General features: G+C 36.1%; 1 protein-coding gene across 2 annotated transcripts in view; it reads left to right on the top strand.

Annotated features, from left to right (window-relative positions):
* LOC113043256 (POC1 centriolar protein homolog B) overlaps positions 1-13,884 on the top strand; it is a 36,992-nt gene that overhangs the window by 1,568 nt on the left and 21,540 nt on the right. The window contains exons 3-11 of one of the 2 annotated variants that reach the window (XM_026202502.1): positions 226-310; positions 384-555; positions 634-813; positions 896-1,003; positions 1,083-1,198; positions 1,294-1,427; positions 2,121-2,189; positions 2,270-2,422; positions 2,619-2,696. In XM_026202502.1, coding sequence (XP_026058287.1) covers positions 226-310; positions 384-555; positions 634-813; positions 896-1,003; positions 1,083-1,198; positions 1,294-1,427; positions 2,121-2,189; positions 2,270-2,422; positions 2,619-2,696 — 1,095 coding nt within the window. The remainder of the gene's footprint in view (positions 1-225; positions 311-383; positions 556-633; positions 814-895; positions 1,004-1,082; positions 1,199-1,293; positions 1,428-2,120; positions 2,190-2,269; positions 2,423-2,618; positions 2,697-13,884) is intronic. The other variant, XM_026202503.1, reaches the window with a different exon arrangement.

Genomic DNA, 13,884 nt, shown 5'->3' with positions numbered 1-13,884 from the left:
GTTTTAAATTGATATATATGTATGTCTGTGTGTGTGTGTGTGTGTGTGTGTGTGTGTGTGTGTGTGTGTTTAATATAACATGTGTATATTCAATCACATTATGCTAAAAATTTGCACTGAAAACTTGTATATAAACAAAAAAATTAAATAGGAAATTCTAATTCTGTTCGATTTTTGGACTTAATTTTTACACCTTATTTTTCTGATGTGTTTTTGTTTTTCCAGGAAGATCCCACGCTTGAAAGACATTTTAAAGGTCACAAAGATGTTGTGTCCTGTGCCGACTTCAGCCCCAATAATAAACAGCTTGGTAAGTCATGTCTTTTTTTTTTTTTTTTTATCTGAGAACATTCCAATTTATCCACTTGCAACTTCTCTTGCAGCTACTGGATCCTGTGACAAGAACCTTATGATCTGGAACCTCACTCCTAAAGCCAGAGCATTCAGGTTTGTGGGTCACACAGATATCATAACAGGTGTCCATTTTTCTCCAAGTGGTTCCTTGGTGGCATCTTCATCCAGAGATCAAACAGTTCGACTGTGGACGCCCAGCATGTGAGTGAGAACAGATGCCCACTTTCTAGTTTCAGTATAATTTGTATCTTAATGCGTTACACTAAATTCGTGTTACAGAAAGGGCGAGTCGACTGTGTTCAAAGCTCACACAGCGAGCGTTCGAAGCGTTCAGTTCTCCAGCGATGGCCAAAGGCTGGTCACGGCTTCAGATGACAAGTCTGTGAAAGTGTGGGGTGTCGAAAGGAAGAAATTCCTCTATTCTCTCAACCGGCACACCAACTGGGTGCGCTGTGCGAGGTATGAGACCATGTGTGTAACCTTTCTGGTTTGTTCCATAAAGTTGGATTTCTCTGACTGTCACTTGGTCTGTCCCTGTCAGGTTTTCTCCAGATGGTCGTCTTGTTGCTTCCTGTGGTGATGACAGGACGGTTCGCCTCTGGGATACATCCTCGCGTCAGTGCATCAACATTTTCACAGACTACGAAGGGTACTTGAGCAGTGTTGTTTTCTCCCGAATCTTTGTTTTTTGGGTTCAAGTTAACTGATATTTCAAATTGTTTGTTTAGGTCAGCAACATTTGTGGACTTCAATTCTAGTGGCACGTGCATTGCATCATCAGGAGCGGACAACACATTGAAAATCTGGGATATTCGTACAAACAAATTAATACAACATTACAGAGGTAGTAGAACAGAGTTTTCCACATCATACATGGTATTTTATTTTTGATAGAGTCAAGGACTTGTTTTAAGCATATAACTTCCATTTGTCTTGCAGTTCATAGTGCAGGGGTCAACTGCTTTTCCTTTCATCCATCCGGAAACTATCTGATCAGCGGTTCAAGTGACAGTACAATGAAGATCTTAGACTTGCTGGAGGGGAGGCTCATTTACACCCTTCACGGCCACAAGGTGTCGCTCTCTTGCTAATAGTGAAGAATTTGAATCCCATTCCCAACTTGAACGATTAGGAATTCATCCAAAAAAATGAAAATCTTGTCACCATCCTCAAGCTTTTTTTGAAAGAAACGTTCTGCTTTTTCAGTAGGACACAAAGGAGAATTTATTTATTGAGGTCTTGCCAAACAGTAAACATTACAATTTTGTTTTTCCAATTTTATTTTAATAAAAAAAATTCTCACATATTTTTTTTATAATATAATTTGACAGGTAATTTTCCTCTGTTATGTTTGCTTTTTTATGTTACTGTTCATACTTGTCTATGGTAAAGCTGAAGACAACTTTCTACATAGTTTAATATTAAAATTAAAATTAATTTAATATTAAATTCAACATTTACTGATATATTAAAATCAAAAGTTGTATCTGTTAGCTTTTAGTGATATTTATTAACTAACATTAGCCAAGATTAATAAATACTGTTACAGTGGGTTAGTTGAAGCAGTAACTAATATTAACTAACTGGATGTTATTTTACAGTGTTTCTGAAAAAGTAACAGCAGACCTTTTTTTAGAATAAGAGCATGTTTTCATTTCTGGTTAACAATTCCTTCAGTTTTATGTATATTTTGTGTTATAGACCTGTATTAAACATCCCACCCTTATAGGAGAAGCCCTAAAGTGTCTTTTTCTCCTTGCTCTCAGGGTCCAGTGCTGGCTGTGGCGTTCTCTCGAGACGGAGGTCTGTTTGCTTCAGGAGGTGCTGATTCTCAGGTAATCATGACCTAATGATTGTTTTACCATCCGATCGCTATCAGGCTGATGTCACATGCTTGTGGTGGTCTGGGTTTCAGGTTCTGATGTGGAAGACCAACTTCGATTCACTGAATTACAGAGATCTGTTGAGCAGGCACAGCAAACGAGTCACTCCGGATCCACCTCCACACCTGACGGACATTTACCCTCGATCACCTCACCGACACAATGCTCAGAATGGCACAGTAGAGGTCAGTGGACGACACCGCTGCACTGCTACTACAATCCTTCAAAAGTGTTTCACAAACAGTACTGATTTTCCCCTCGGGGGTCGGTACAGCATCAGTGCTGTAGATCAATCCAGTACTTTTATTCACTCTGTGACGTGCACACTACATTCATGTTTGCGGTAATCACTTGTTGACGTCAATACTCTCATTTCCTTAGATTAATCCCATTGTTGCTGATACTCAGTCTGGTGACCCTCAGGTGGTTGAAGTGGGACGTGTTCTTTTCTCCACAGCGGTAAGATCTTAACTCTAAGAGGAACTGATTAATGTAATCGGAACTGTTTCAGTCCAAGCACTAGGGGGAGATATAGGCCAGCTAATGTTGAGCCCTCACTGAACAGTGTGCTGTCAATGCAAGTCACTGACACTCTGTCATGTTTTATTTGAATTTTTTATAATCGCTCCTCACTTCATCTGTATTTATCAGTATTTGTAACTTTGTAATGGTTTTGTCTACTCTATCCAGTTCTGTCATTCACTTTCTAATACAGTGGGGTTTAAAATTCTGAGACCACATTACAAATCTGGAATGCTACAATGAAAGAAAAAGACAAAATCGTTAGAATTTATTACATTTGGGTTAATTTTCCACTGTTTTTTTCTCAAATTGCTATTCTAATTTATAATTTGTAGTGAAATATAAATGTATATTGAATATAATAAAAAATAATAAATTCATTATTTGTTTGTGAACTTATTAATAATAATAAATTGCTGTCAGTATCAATTGTTTTCCCTCAAATTTCTATATTAATGCTTTAATTTGTAATGAAAAATTCTATATAATTATATAAAATATAATTATTAATTTATGTATTTTTTTTCCTTAACTCTCAAATGGCTAATTGTTGTTAATTATAAAAATTATGATACTATAATTTGTTATGCAAATAAATTAATATTAAATATAATTTTTACATTTATGTGAAATTTTTACTTTGTTTTCATTTACATTGAAATATTTATAACAAATGTAGTTATTAAATGAATGTAATTTAAGTGTTTTCTCAAATTGCTTTTCTGATACTATGATTTGTTAAAAAAATGTTATATTTAAATAATTTTTAAATTCATGTTACTATTGCTATTCTCATACTATAATGCATAATTAAAAATAAACTATTTGTATTAAATATAATGTAATTTCAATAAATTTAAATATATATTATATAATAACTTATAACAATAGTAAAAATATATAATATGAATATATTCAGTTAAAAAAATGCAAAACATAAGGATTTTTGTCTCAGATTTTTGAACCCAACTGAATAATTATAGCGAATATAGCACATGATTACTATTACAGCTGCAGGTCAAAAAAAAATTGAAACCGTTTAATATATTTAGCCCAACAAGTGTTGTTTGTGTGGCCGGTATGTCTCAAAACCTTTCTTATTTACTGTGTGCTTTGTTCTGATCAGAAATATGGGAATGTCCTCATTCTTCTGTGCAAAATGCTGCCCTTTCTGCTTTACAAGCGGATTGAGGAAATGCTGCGAGACGGCACACTACAGACTGTGTGTGCCTTGCATGTTTACAGGAAGTCTCTTTCTCTGGCCCTTTCTTTCCCCCTCTCTTTTTTTCTTTCTTTTTTTGTTGTTGAGCACACTCATTCTGGCTGTGTAGAGTAGCTCGAGCGTGACATCAAAAACACACAGAGCACACACGTGCCTAAAGCTGGGCTCTGATGTGACCTCACTTTGCCGCTGGAGCCATAGACTAATAATAGACTCCTCCACACTGTGTCTTCAGCTCTCTCCCTCTCTTCCATTTTCCCTTTTGTCTGTACACACTGTACTACACAGACAAAACAATTGTTCGGCTTAGTCGCCTGCACACTCACTGACTAGTCGATTAGTTCTGCCACTAGACTCATGGGATAGGTTTTGACTAGTTGTTGATCATGTGATTTCAGTTACACTTGTTCTGTGCTAAGTCCCAGCTGGTGTTGCTGTGCGTCTTTAACCACATTCATGCTTTTGCAAATCGCATCAGGATTTGATTGTTATTCACGAGCATCAAACTCCGTTTAAATGGATTCTGTTTAATTGGGTGTATTTCCGTTGTTTTTATGAGATATGAAAGACATTTGCTAATGCTGTGTGTTACACAGGATGTGTTTTGGACGGTTTTGAATCAGTCTTTTTAAACAAGCCATTAAAGGAATCGGCTCATAGTAGTCATTTGTTTGTGGATCAAACTATATTGGGTCAACCACCTCTTGCCAAAAACAATAAAGGCTGCTGAAGCTGCATGGCACATGGTGAGGCATTCACATAAGGTAAACATTAACCCACTGACTTGTCAAATGCTCTTCTGGATGACAAGTTGACTATTAAAAATTAGCCATAGTGCATAGGTTCACTTTTTCCATTCACACTTTACAACGTTGGCTCATTCCAGTCCAGGATGCCCTTCCGAATCAGACCTGTCAAGGCACATTTACAGGGAAACCCTGTCATTATCTGGCCCTGGGCGCCCCACAGTCCCTTAGGGCAGAGTTTCCTCATTCTGCTTCCCTGCCTTTTGTGCGTGGGAGCAGAGACAGGAGGAAGTGGACAGCAAAGAGAAGTATGACTCGTGGCGCCTTTTTGTGTGATGCTTCCTGCCATCACTTCCTCTTGACTGACTCTCTCCTTTCGGTTTGAGAGTGTGTGTGCGTGTATGTGCAGTAATGTGGTCTTCAACTGGTGGAACTCTTCAGCATTTTCGTCCTTGTTGACTTCCTGATGCATTAGATCTTCTGTGCATTGGCGACACGTAAAAATTCCAGAAGTATTTGAATAACAACAAAAGGACCACGACCCCAATGATCTGAGAGCACTCAAGTCAAAGACAAGTGTTAGTGTGCATCAAAGAACTCTTAGGTCTGGTGGATAGTTGCGTACAATTTTGGTATCCCACTCACAATGCTTTTAATCAGTTCATAAGAATGTTCTACTATCAATAAAAGCTGTAAAAAATACAATATATTATTACATGTTTTTATTAAAAAATCTAAAAATATTCTATATCAGTATATTTATAGCTTTACTCTCATGTATCAACAGGTTTGTTACTTTGAACATTTGTACAGTGCAAAAAAGATTGTATTCGTTTCAATCCAATTACTAAAATATCACAATATATTGAAACTTGTATCACATGATGAAATAGTTGTTGATAATTGATGTATAAGGTTAAAAAAATGACAAATATTTTTTTAACAAATATCTACAGTGCACCTTCATAATTGTAATCATAAGTAAAAATAAAATTGCTAAATAATTCATTTGATGAATTAATACTAATACTACTACTATAATAATAGTAATGTGGTTTTGTTTTCTATATTATTTTAAGTACAATGCAGAATTAGTAGTTTGTATTATTAATAATTGTAATTTTTATGACATACCACAATATCAGTATTTAAAATATTTATTTGGATTCTAAGATAAAAGTAAAGTAATTTTTTGCTCTCTATATGGTAAAATGTAATTACCCTTGAAGCTCCACAAGGATGAACTATCACATTTTTTGTACAATATAAATAGGTCCCACTTTCACATTATATTTCACATTATATATATTTTTATTTTTTATAAAAGTACAATGTACAATAATTGCATTATATCAAATGATTAATTTAAATGTTAGTACATAGTTGTTTAAGACATATATTTTGTGTCCTAAAAACAAAGTGTTATGGAAAGTATATATACATACATTTTTGCAAATTTAAAAGGGTCATATGATGATTTTTTAAAGATCATTATTTTGTGTATTTGGTGTAACAGAATATGTTGACATGCTTTTAATGTAAAAAAAAAAAAAAAAAACGTTTTTTTTCAAAGAATGTACATTATTGTAGGTCCTTTATGCCCCGCCTCTCTCAAAAACGTTTTCTACAAAGTCTCTCCTTCCGACAAGCATAGTCTGCTCTGATTGGCCAACTGACCCAGTGCATTTTGATTGGCCGAACACCGCAAGCTATCGTCAGAAATAAAATGCTCCATAATTGTGATCTTAATCATTCAAAATAAATGTAAAGACAGTTAATAATGTCCTTAGTTTTACAGTCAGTTCAAGCCCAAAAGGGAAACAGAGTTGCGTGACAGATAATGATGATGAGACAAACGTGCAAAACTCCGCATTTGAACATTGAATAGTAAATACTTAAAATAATCACAAACCATACTTCCAGTAGCTGATTCAGAAGTGCCAGATTGTCATAGCAAAGTCAGAATGACCTACTCGCCTAGGTTCACGAAACAGTTGAAACATGAAATGCGTTGCTTTTCTGTAGTTAGTAATCTTAAAGATTCCCAAATGCATCTACTTTCGGAAGGCCAAATAAAGTGCTTTTGCTTTTGCCTAGAAACACACAGCATTTCCATAACAAAGCTGCTTCAACACTAACTGTGGTTACTGAAACAATGCCTTCTTTCTTTGCGTGAACATCTAAGCGGCATTAAGCAAATATTTCCGTATAGTGACTTAGATATTGTGGGGATGTTTAAACAAGCCGTTTTAGGGGGCGTGGCAGAGTCTAAACTTTGAAAAAGGGTATCTCTTTGGATTTGAGAATTTAGTCTTTGCAACTTTACAGATCTACTTGAGCTTGCCAAGAGCTTGTAGCAGTCAAAAGCGAAATAAAAAAAATTAAATCGCATCATATGTCCCATTCCAAATAAGTAAGCTTTTTAAATTAAAATAGATTAACAGGTGAACTTATTAAGATGAAACCTAATATTGCTGAACTGTTTTTAATATATTCTATAGATGATTCAATTACACATGTAACTCAGTGTGTGTATGTTTGTTTGCGGGTCTGTAAATGTGTGCGCACCACCTGGTATTACATTTCTGAAGGTTGCTTGTAGGGGTGACAGACAGGAAGCAGGCAAAGAGCTTCTTCCTGTGTTGTGAAGAGCAAGAGATTGGGTAGCCGCGAGGTGTGGATACCAGCTTGAAGGCCTGCCACCGGCTCCGGTAACATGACGGAAGTAAATCGCTAAAGATAGAATGGCCCAGGGGAAGGTTCACTTTCCACCGGGAGAGCTTTTAGAAAGATAGCCTTACTCGGAGAGAGAGTGACTTGCCATCCACAAGCAAAAAAAACAGAGCCGTCAGCAGGAAGTGCTCATTGATTTGAATCGATGCATTGTTTGTGCATTTTCGAGCTGTTTACTCTACCCATATGGTGAAACATACATCACACCTTGTCATTTCTGAAATGTAGGTGGTAAAGTGTCGAAATATGTGTTATGGTTATGCAACAGCAGTCGTGTTATCGCAAATTTCCTGTTGTTATGTGGGCAGCATGAGCATCGGTGTTATTGCTCCTTTTCTGGATTCTTCTAAAAGCGCAGGTAATAGAAAAGGTCACTGCAAAAGTCTCATCCGGCCCATAATCCCCAGCGCTGACCCAGGGACCTCAGACGGGGACTCCGGCAGACAAACAGGCGCTCGCACATCAAAGACACAGGAACCCGGGCAGGTTCATCACTTATTCAATGTAGGGCGCACCCAGAACTCTGTGTGTCTGCCTTAATATTTCATCTGGTTTCTCGCCCATTGTATCCGTCTGCCCCTCTTCCTCTTTTTTTCTCCATTAAATGTTGTTTTTCGTCCATCCCTTTCATCTCATTCATCTGTTTTATCTGTGAGTTCCACCAAAGGCTATTGACCCCTGTTCTAGAATAGAGCCGTTCCATCCATTGAATCACACTGGCACTTTAACTTAATGGCTGATCTCACTTCCTCCATTAAAGCAGATGGTTTCTAAATAGTCCAGACCTCATCTTAAGTACCTGTCAAAATGGAGCGCCATCACATTAAGTGTAGAGTTGAAAGGACCTTATCAGAATCTGGCTTAGAGTATTTTTTTCCTCTCTCACCTGACTTTCTCTCTCTCTCTCTCTCTCTCTCTCTCTCTCTCCATGAGCTCTCTCAAGGGTATATGGTGGCCCGGAGGGGCATAGCTTAAAATACGCTGACAGTCCGTTGACATTGATTCTATAAATAGTGGCCTGTACTATTGCAGGTAACAGGGACATCTCAAAGGCAAACGGTGAGCTGCTCTCCTGCATTGCACTCACTGTGCTGTCCATCTTCACCATCCCTTCCAATAAGAATTTATTTTCAGCAGAACTGTGAAATTGTAATTATATAAGTTTTTGTAAATGTATGTTTTTTTTTCTCTTTTATTTCTTTTTTTCTATTAATATTTTTTTTTTATTTAACTGAATAAGCTTTATATATATACAGAGAGAGAGAGAAATTTACTCCGAATATTTGGAAATTATGATTAGTGGTGCTTTTCAGTGAGGAAATAATAATAATAAAGGTCTTTTGTATGTTTTTCCTATTATTCAGATGGTTTGGGATCTTAAGTTTTTTTCTTAATTTTTCATTGTTTTTGAAAATAAGTCTCTTGTTCACCAAAGCTCCATTTATTTGATCCAAAATACAGCAAAAACATTCATATTATTGCTATTTAATCATACTTTTCACTTTTAATATCATGTATGTAATCTTTTTTTATTATAAATATTTTTCAGTTTATTATTAATATCAGTGCTGTGTTGCTTAATATGTTCGTGGAAAACCTTGACTTTTTTCAGGATTCAAAATGAACAGTATTTATTTTAAATAGACATTTGTTATGTAATTATAAATGTCTTCACTGTTTTTACTTGCTGGAAAGAAGTATTAATTCCTTTTAAAAATCCAAAATGACCCCAGACTTTTGAAATGTAGTGTATTTTATTTTGTTTTATTTTCAAAACGACACCCCTACGACTTTTTTTTTTTTGTAATTTTTTTTTGTTAAATATTCATTTAAAACGTCATCATATAGACTAACATATTTTTAAAAAATGCAAATTTAAATGTAACAGTTATGAGATTTCCAGACATTTAAAGGCTTACTAGAAACAGTTATATTTCATATTTCAGCATTTTTACAGTACACGCAGCTTTTCAAGGCAGCATTGAACCACCACAATGAAAGAACAGATTAACTGCTCAATTCTTTTGAATACCTACTCAATCCTTTATATGATGCTAAATATACACTTGTCAAAACAACAGGTTTGTGCATTATGAGCACTTTTATGCAGTAAAGTGTTTGTGTACATGTTTTTAAACACCACAGCTACAGTATGGCCTCTTCAGAGCTGTGGATCCTCTGTAAAAACGGCAATTAAAAACACGTGTCATCCCTCCATGACCCTGCGCTTTAATAGAGAGGTGCTGCATGCACGGTTTTATGATTTATTTTGATGCTCCATTTAACTGTCGCTTTCCTTTTCACCTGTATGAGTTATTTTTAACATAGCATGAATAGAAGGTGGAAGCGCCTCTGTGAACTGCGTAGGATGAGCTATCAAAACATCGCTTTTCACTGATGGAAAAAAATGAGCTAATTTTTCTAAGTTCAAAAACAGCTATGAAAACTAAACAAAAAATCAGCCTACACAAACTCTTGATTAATTTGTTGTGGAAGTTTTATTTTAAGGTAGTGAAGAGGTGAGTTTTGGTTGGGTTAGATAAATAGAGCTCAGGCTTAGATAAAATAAATTAAAAATGTCTTGCTTGGCATGAGTTTTTGAAAAAACAGGGGTAAGAAAACAAATCCGCTTCCTCTGATTTGGTACAGGAGGGTCATGGGCTCCGGAGGTACAGCTGAAACTCAATGCTGCTCAGGGTTAGAGGGTAAATTGCATCCCCCCCCCGGCCCACCTGTTAGGAAGTAATTCATTTCTATTCCTAAACCAGCGTTCTCTCCCTTCTCTCCCATCTCGTTCACTCTAACTCACTCCTCCCGATTCAAACGTTTCCCTTCTTCTCCCAAAGCATTTGTAGCTGTTGTAGATTTTTTGTATTGTATTGCTTTCTCTTCTGGGTCATTGTAAAAAATATGGTAACAAACATAACCACTCCTATAACTTTTCAGAAACCTCATCATCAATACATAGACAAACAATTTTTTAAATACTGTTTAAAAGTACCTAGTCTATTATATGAGGGTGAGTAATGAATGACCGAATTAAAATTTTTGGGTGATTTATCTCTTTAAAACTGTATTTTTAATTTGTCAAGTGTCTAAAGAAATACCTTTCCCCTTCATTTGACTTAGAACTTTTGTTTTGATGTTTTTTTGTGTTTTTTTTTGTGCCATTTGTTTATATTTTTGTTCGTTTAAATTTATTTAAAAATATAATAATTTGAGTTTTTTAATTTGCCAGGTGCCTGAAAAACACATTTTTCCCTTCATCTGATATACCTGTTTTGTTTAGTTTTTTGTTTTGTTCTATTTGTTAAAATTTTGATTTGTGTTTTCGTTTAATTTTGTTTAATTTAGCTTTTTTTATTTTGTATTTAGGGAAGGGAAGAAAGAGATTTTCTAAATTTTTATAAGCTTATCCAGATGAAAACTGACCTGTACTAAATACGTAAGCATTTAAGTAATAAATCCTTTCTTTTTTTAAGAAGACCCGCGAGGGCTGTCAGGCGCCTCTCTGCCGACCCGTCCGGGCCTTACAAGCTTAACCCCGCACAAGCAACTGCATTCTTCCTTGCCTCTGGGAAATGTGTTAGCATTACTCATTCTCTGTCCCCTCTAACCCCTCACACCTACTCCCTTGAAGATGAGGGGAAGTCTTTGGGTTGAACTGGGCCATGGGGGCTTTGACAGGAACTTTGAAAGGAGGCAAGGCCCAGCTAAGGTGCACTTAACCATAAAGCTCCACATTCCTCATTCCTCGTGCGGGAGCAGTGACTACCGCATTATTCACGTCTATCTCAACACTCTCCAAATATGCAGTGTTAAGAGATTGAGGTCAGTGCAGTCCTTATCTCAAAGTGCGTTAAAGTCTGTTTACACATGACCTTTTAACCCCTCAAACACTGCTTTAAATGCATTTCCTTGGTGTGACGTTCGGTTTTCGCAGGCTGACTTTAATGCAACCTGTAACTATAAAAGGATTCCATACAAAAAATCTAGTTAAATCTAGTGAAGTTGGACCATTTTTAAAGATGAAAACCAATGAAATCCTGCAGTGGTTTCCGAGTTATATGGTAGCATTCCTGTTGTCTTGCTGGCTCGTAATTAGCGACAAGCTCATTGTGTGTTGCAGTTTCTCACAGCTTCTTTGCAGTTGATTTGGTATTACCAAGTACGAAAGCAGATTATCCAGAATTTGTGTAGCAATGGGGTTTAGCTTAAACTAAATCCCACACAGTGACCCTCTTGTTTCCATGTATTTGTGAATTTACCTACATTGCTTTCTGATGTTTGTAAGTGACTCGTTGTGCTGTTTTTAAGCCTGATAGCAAGCAGTAATTCAAAATGAATTACACCAATTTACAAAAAAATGAAAAGCTCTACAGTGTGATGTGAAGTTAATGTGAAGTTGAGCGTGGTGTACAGGAAGGGATTAATGTCTTTTTTTTTTTTTGCTTAGATTTAATTCATACATTGTGTATTATTCAGTGTTCGCATGCCTTCTTGTTCATACTGAACAATTAAAGGGATAGTTTATCCAAAAACTTTATTAATCACTCACTCTCAAGTCATTCCTGACCCATAAAAACATAACAGATTAAGATATTTGTGTTTTCTGACCCTGCATAGACAGGAACACAACTGACATGTTCAAGGATGTGGTAGTTGAATTGGTGTCTATGGAGTGTCAGAAAGCTCTCAGATTTTATTTAAAAAGATCATATTTTGTGTTCTGAAGATGAACAAAGTTCTTACAGGTTTGGAACCACTTGAGGGTGAGTAATTAATTACAGGATAAAAAAATTTTGGGTGAATTTTCCCTTTAAGATTGAATTACAGACAGTCAGTCATCACTAAGATATACCATGATCTTAGGAATCCATGATGTATTGGGTCCATTTCAGTTCTCAGATTCTATTAGAGATTTTTTTTTAACATATTAATATTGCAAATTCAATAGTATAAGCTAATTTTCTATATTTTTACAATTTGATTACCACGAATAAATTGAGTAAATGTTATTTTTAGCTATTCTGAAAATGTATATCTATTTTTCATATTGTTCATTTTAATGTTGTGAAGCCTAAATTAATTTGTAGCGATTGAAATTATTAATTTTGTTTTTAGCAATTTAATGTCGTTTTATTTTGACAAAATAGTACAGTATTGGTATATTTTGTGCCATGTACAGTGTTGAAAAGTGTACCTTCACTTTGGATTAACACTAAATGAATATTCCACTGCACCAGCACCCCAAATGCTGAGGTATTTTCCATATATGAGATTAATTTTATCGATATAAGTTGGAGTATGTGCTGATCAGCCAGGTTACTGGTTGCCAGTGTGGGGCCTCTTTTCCATGAGGCCAGGAAGCTAAATCACCATTAGCACAGAACTGAGAGAAACCTCCACAACCTGAGAAATGATCCAGGGTCAGAATCTCTCCACCTCTCTGCTCTATTGCACTTTTTGTCCAAATCATTGTTTAGAAACCCTTAAGCCCCTTTCACACTCCACGTCGGAACCAGCAAATTGCCGGAACATTGCCGGGTCGCCTTCTGTGTGAAAGCAAACACATCCCAGGATTGATTCTGGCATTGAACCCAGGTCGGGGACCTAGTAACATTGCCGGGTTCAATCCCGGGACGAGCGCTGTGTGAAGAAAAGCCAGATCTAATGTTGTGTCGTAGTGATGACGCACGTTATCGTGTGACTCTTTCACCGGCTGTTTTGAAGGAAGATCATTGTTCGGGACAAAAGAATATGTGCAAACTGTAATTGAGCAGAGATCAGTTAGCTCTTCACTTTCCGTGCTGACGCCGAGATCATTCGGCAGCTTCAGTGAAAGTACAGTATAACGTGCTTTACGTTTTCGACTCGTACATTACACGTAACGCCCTGATGTCCCGTGTCGTTACGGGACCTTTACTGGTTATGTGTGAACACACGCACGTATTCTGGGTAATCACTGGCAGTGTGAAAGTGCAAAATCTAGTGACCCAGGAACAATTGCCGGAACACTTTACCCGTATATTTGCCGGAATCGCAGTGTGAAAGGGTCTTTAGAGAGCCCTGGAATGGTACCAACTGGCAATTTTGGAAACTTTGGATTTTTTGTAAAAAACAAAAAAAAAAAACGAATTGATTGTCATCTAGGTTTCCTTGTCATAGTTTGTTTATATATATCATATAAGGTATAAAATACAGATATTTGGAGAAAAAATAAAGATATTTGGAGTAAGATGTCTGATTCTGTAAACTTCAATAACATTGTATAGCTAGGGCATATTTGGAAACAACAGTCCTCCCACATCAGAAAAAGACTATGTATTTGACTATTCACATTTTCGAAACATGTAAAATGATTGGGTAATTAAACTAATTTAATTGGTAGTTTTAATTAACTACCAGTTTCTAATACCTTTTT

The sequence above is a fragment of the Carassius auratus genome, chromosome 25, assembly GCF_003368295.1.
Source record: "Carassius auratus strain Wakin chromosome 25, ASM336829v1, whole genome shotgun sequence".
Taxonomy (NCBI): domain Eukaryota; kingdom Metazoa; phylum Chordata; class Actinopteri; order Cypriniformes; family Cyprinidae; genus Carassius; species Carassius auratus.
This window is presented reverse-complemented; position numbering and strand designations above follow the sequence as displayed.